General features: G+C 61.8%; 1 protein-coding gene across 1 annotated transcript in view; it reads left to right on the top strand.

Moving 5' to 3' along the window:
* The first annotated feature begins 1,245 nt into the window (after window positions 1–1,245).
* BTK (Bruton agammaglobulinemia tyrosine kinase) overlaps window positions 1,246–4,380 on the top strand; it is a 9,604-nt gene continuing 6,469 nt past the window's right edge. Inside the window, exons 1-5 of the mRNA XM_010178774.1 lie at window positions 1,246–1,307; window positions 2,880–3,062; window positions 3,233–3,331; window positions 3,549–3,617; window positions 4,179–4,260. Coding sequence (XP_010177076.1) covers window positions 2,922–3,062; window positions 3,233–3,331; window positions 3,549–3,617; window positions 4,179–4,260 — 391 coding nt within the window. The 5' untranslated portion in view covers window positions 1,246–1,307; window positions 2,880–2,921. The remainder of the gene's footprint in view (window positions 1,308–2,879; window positions 3,063–3,232; window positions 3,332–3,548; window positions 3,618–4,178; window positions 4,261–4,380) is intronic.

The raw sequence follows: 4,380 nt of genomic DNA, 5'->3' as shown, positions 1-4,380 counted from the left end.
CTGGCCGGCCCTGTCCTTCCTCCCTGTGCAGCCGACGCTGCTGGGCCTCCCTGCCTCCCTGCCGCCACGGCCACCCCGACCTGTGGGCTGGGCTGCTTGGGGTGGGCACGGGGCAGCGGGTGCTGCAGGACCCTGGCTGGCCGGAGCAGCGGGAGGGCTTGGTGAGTGCACCGGGTAGGCCCAGGGGAGCCACGTCCTGGCACCACGTGGCGCAGGGAGAGGCACGGCAGGGAGCACGAGGGTGGCGGGGCCCTGGCCCCATTAATGTCGCTGGGGCACAGCCACAGCAGCAAGAGGTGGGAGCCTCCATGTGGCACCTGCTTATGGCCTCGCACCTCTGCTCGCCTCCTTGGGAATGCCGGGGCACCGGTGCCTGCCAGGGGCGGGAAAGCCATCCTGGGTGCAGGCCACATGTTGCCGAGCTGCGTGTGTGCCAAGTGGGGAAGGCTCAGCCTTGTCCTGCAGCCTGGCAAGCTCTGAACAGGCAGCATCTGACCCCGGGGGCAGGGCAGCTGCCATGGGGTCACAGTGCCTGGGAACCAAGGGCTGCACAGGAGCAGGAGGGCAGGGTGGTGTGTGGGTGCCAGGGATGCCAGGAGTGCTCTGGAGCAGGGGGTTGGGTGCTTACAGTGCCTTTGACCGCTCCTTGCTCTCCTGTTTGGTAGATTCCCTCCTCTGTCACTCTCACCCTTCATTTTTGTCACTCTCCAGACTGCACTTGAAATGCAGAGAATGTGGAGTTTGTCATTTGCAGGCACCCCATTGCCTGAGCACGCTGCCAGCCCCCATCAACTGGCGGTGGCAGGCAGGCTCGACTCCTCAGCAGGACACGGGCAGAGGCCAGGGAGCTGTGGGGGATGGCCCCAGGAACATGCTGGGGCATAGTGTCCGGTGACACCAGGCCATTGGCGTATGCTGGGCGCTGTGGTGGTGTCAGAGGATGCTTGACCGAGGTGCGACAGTGGCAGGAAGTCACATTAACTGGGGGGGACACAGAGGAGATGCTTCCACCCACTCGCTCGCCACCTCTGCTGTCACAGCGTGGCAGTGATGGCTGGCTGCAGGGGTGAGTCCTGTGGGGCACCCACCACCCCAAAGGACCGGCAGGGGCACAGCGGGGCTGGTGGCAGTGCTGGGGACAGGGAGGCTGTGCTGGTGGCAGGATGGATGTGCCATGCTGGGACAGAGCAGCCTTCTGAGATACTCACTGTCCTTTCCTCTCTTGTGGCACCATCTCAGAGGACACAGCAAGGACGTGTCCCATCTGCCCAGCACTGCTGGCGGTGACCCAGCTGCTGCGACTCAAGGTAAAGCTGCTGAGGACCTAGCCCTGCCATTGGGGTGGGCTGGAGCCTGGGGCTGCTCTGTTCAGCACCCGGGTCTGTGCTGTGGGGGTGCGATGGGACACAGGACTGGAAGCCGTATTTTATAGGTAAGGAGACTGAGGCATGGGGTTATAGGGAGATGCTGGGGTCACTCTGGGCTCACCCACCGTGCTGCCAGCAGTCTGGGGTTAGCGGCCACCCCAGCCACCTGCCCTGTCCTTAGCATGGACCCCAGTTCCCTTCTCCCCAGGCCTGCATCAGGCAGCGATGGCTGCTGGTTTTTCTAAAAGACTCTGACAACTCTTAATTTTTTTTTCTTTAAACCACTCAAACAAGACAGAAAGCCCTGAGCCATGAGGGCCACAAGGGGAGGGAAGGGAGGACCCTGGGAGGGGGGAACCCTGCTTGTCCCCAGCCTCTCTGGCTATAGCCACCGCAGTGGGTCAGGGTCAGGACTGCAGCAGCAGGACCTGTGCTGGGAGGGTCTGGGTATCGCCAGTGGATGGGGGGACAGCCCTGCTCCTGCCTTCTGGGCTGGGGAATGACGTGGGGAGAGGCACAGTGGGGTGAGACCAGCTGCTGGCATCTTTGGTCCCTGTCACAAGTGAGCCAATGCCTGCCTCTCTGTGAGGAGCAGATGGGCTGCCTAGCTGGGTAGTGAGGGGCTCAGCCCCTGGCCCACCTCTGACATGGGCTGCAGGCAGCAGAGGGGGAAACAGCCCTGCTTGCCCTCCAAAGCTGTGTTTGTAAAAGGAAAAAGGGAACAAGGTGGAGGTGAAAGAGGAGCAGGGCATGTAGGTGACATGGAGGAGGGCTCAGGAGGAGAACTTCACTGAGGAGGGCTGGGGAGGATTTAACCCCCCTGGTTGCTGGCTGGAGGCAGCCCTTTGAGCCTGGCCTCCGGGGAGGAAAGGGGGTTGAACATCGTCCTTGCACTGCTGCAGGCTCCATGGACGCAGAAGAGAAAGATGACTTTAGGGCTACTCTGTGCTCCTGGCAGCCTGGCATTGCGGCTATTCGGGGCCAGGACCTACCCACAAACTTTTAGGGGCTGGCTTGCCATGACTGTCCCTTGCACGCTGCCAAGTGAGCGCGTCCCCAGCACAAAGCGCCTGCGGTGTGGCAGGAGGAAGCGGCCCACATGAAAACACACGCGTGATGTTGGAGGGGAGGAGGGAGCCTGCTGGGTGTCACTGCTCCGCGCTCCTCCCCGGGGGTACGCTTCTCACAGCCTCCCCAGCTCCCTCCCTCTCCAGCCATCCTGTCCATCCGTCCGTCTGCACACCCGCGGAGTCCTTCCAGCAACCGGCAGGAGCTGAAGCCAGCTGGGTGGTGGCTTTGTCCCCAGGCTGGATTTGGAGAGGGAAGGGGAGGAGGACAGGTCATACTGCAAATATGCCACGCTGACCTGCCTGCACGCCTCTGCCGCTGATCCCCCTTGTGGGGTTCCCAGCATCTCCTGGCTGCCCCTCGGGAAGGGCAGAGAGAGCACCTGAGCAAGGTCCAGTGGTGGGCAGGTTTTTGGCTGAGCAAGCACTGTTGTACTGCCCACAGCAACCCAGCAAGCACGGTGTGGAGGAGGCCGGGGGGGTCAATATGGCCAGCGTCATCCTGGAGAGCATCTTCTTGAAGCGGTCGCAGCAGAAGAAGAAAACCTCTCCCCTCAACTTCAAGAAGCGCCTGTTCCTGTTGACAGAGAGCAAGCTGTCCTACTACGAGTATGACTTCGAGCGGGGGGTGAGTCGGTGGCTGCAGGGCTACAGGGGCCATGCCATGGCAGTGCCCATTGGTCACCAGTTGTCCCTTGCCAGCACCCAGCCCAAGGGGTGGTTGGATGGAGACGGTGGTGGCTGGAGACTCCTGGGGTCTCTCCCTTGGTGATTGCTTGAACCAAACCTCTCTTGCAGCGCCGGGGCAGTAAGAAGGGCTCAGTGGACGTTGAGAAGATCACCTGTGTGGAGACAGTGGTGCCTGAAAGCAACCCTCCCCCTGAGCGGCAGCTCCCGGTGAGGAAGGTCCTGGGGGGTCCTGCTTGTGTCCTCCTGTCTCCTTGCTGAGGAAGTAGGGAGAGTTTTTACCCTGCTCTGGGGTGGTGGGAATGGGGGGCTCTGCACCCACAGCCTGTGCCATACCAGGGCTCCAGCTTGATGCAGGGCAGGGGGACACCAAAGGCTGTGGCTCCTAAGGGAGATGCCAGCATCTGTCTTTGCCTCTCTCTTCCAGAGGAAAGGAGAGGATTACAACAACATGGAGCAGATCTCAATCATCGAACGGTTCCCCTACCCCTTCCAGGTGAGTCCTCACTGCACCCCCTTTGCCAGCCTGCTCTGCCTTGCCGCAGGATGCTGGAGGGAGGATCCCAAAGGGACCTGGGGCTGAACAGGGCATCCCTGCCCCACTGGCAGCTGTCACTCAGCCATTTGGGGACGCCTTGCTGCATGGGGCATGAAGGTGAGCCTCTGTGAGCCCCAAGGAATTGGGCAGCTCTATTTAAGAAGACTTCTTAGATGGAAACCCGCTTCTGAGCTCTGTCCTGCCCCTTCCAGTCCTCTGGCCAATGCTGGCGGGATGCTGCCTGCAGGCTGCCCACTCAGCCCCCAACCCAGCTGCCTGCCCCTGCTGGCACCCAGCGTGGCCCCCAATGCACCGAAAATCAGAGAAGGAAGTGGAAAGTCTCGGGGGAGGGGGCTTATTTATAACCTCTCGGTCACGGTCCTTTGAGCCCTGCGGGGCCAGCGCACACTGGCACAGCTTTTGCTGTGCACCGGCTGCTGGGGATGGCCACAAGCCTTGGCTCCCCTCATCCTCCCTGGGACACCCCCGGTCGGAGTGCTCAGGCGTGTGGTCCTGCAGGTGGTGTATGACGAAGGACCCCTCTACGTCTTCTCCCCGACGGAGGAGTTGCGCAAACGCTGGATCCATCAGCTGAAGAGTGGTGAGTCTGGGGGCTCTGCGGCTCCCTTGGAAAGCAAACACAAGCAGTTGGCTGTGCATGCGGCACAACCCAAAGCGCTGGGTTTCCGGGGGCTCGCTATCTCGTGGTTACGTTATCCCA

Source organism: Mesitornis unicolor, unplaced genomic scaffold, assembly GCF_000695765.1.
Source record: "Mesitornis unicolor isolate BGI_N332 unplaced genomic scaffold, ASM69576v1 scaffold32282, whole genome shotgun sequence".
Taxonomy (NCBI): Eukaryota; Metazoa; Chordata; class Aves; order Mesitornithiformes; family Mesitornithidae; genus Mesitornis; species Mesitornis unicolor.
The sequence above is the reverse complement of the archived record's forward strand: the minus strand, read 5'-3'. Positions and strand labels throughout refer to the sequence as shown.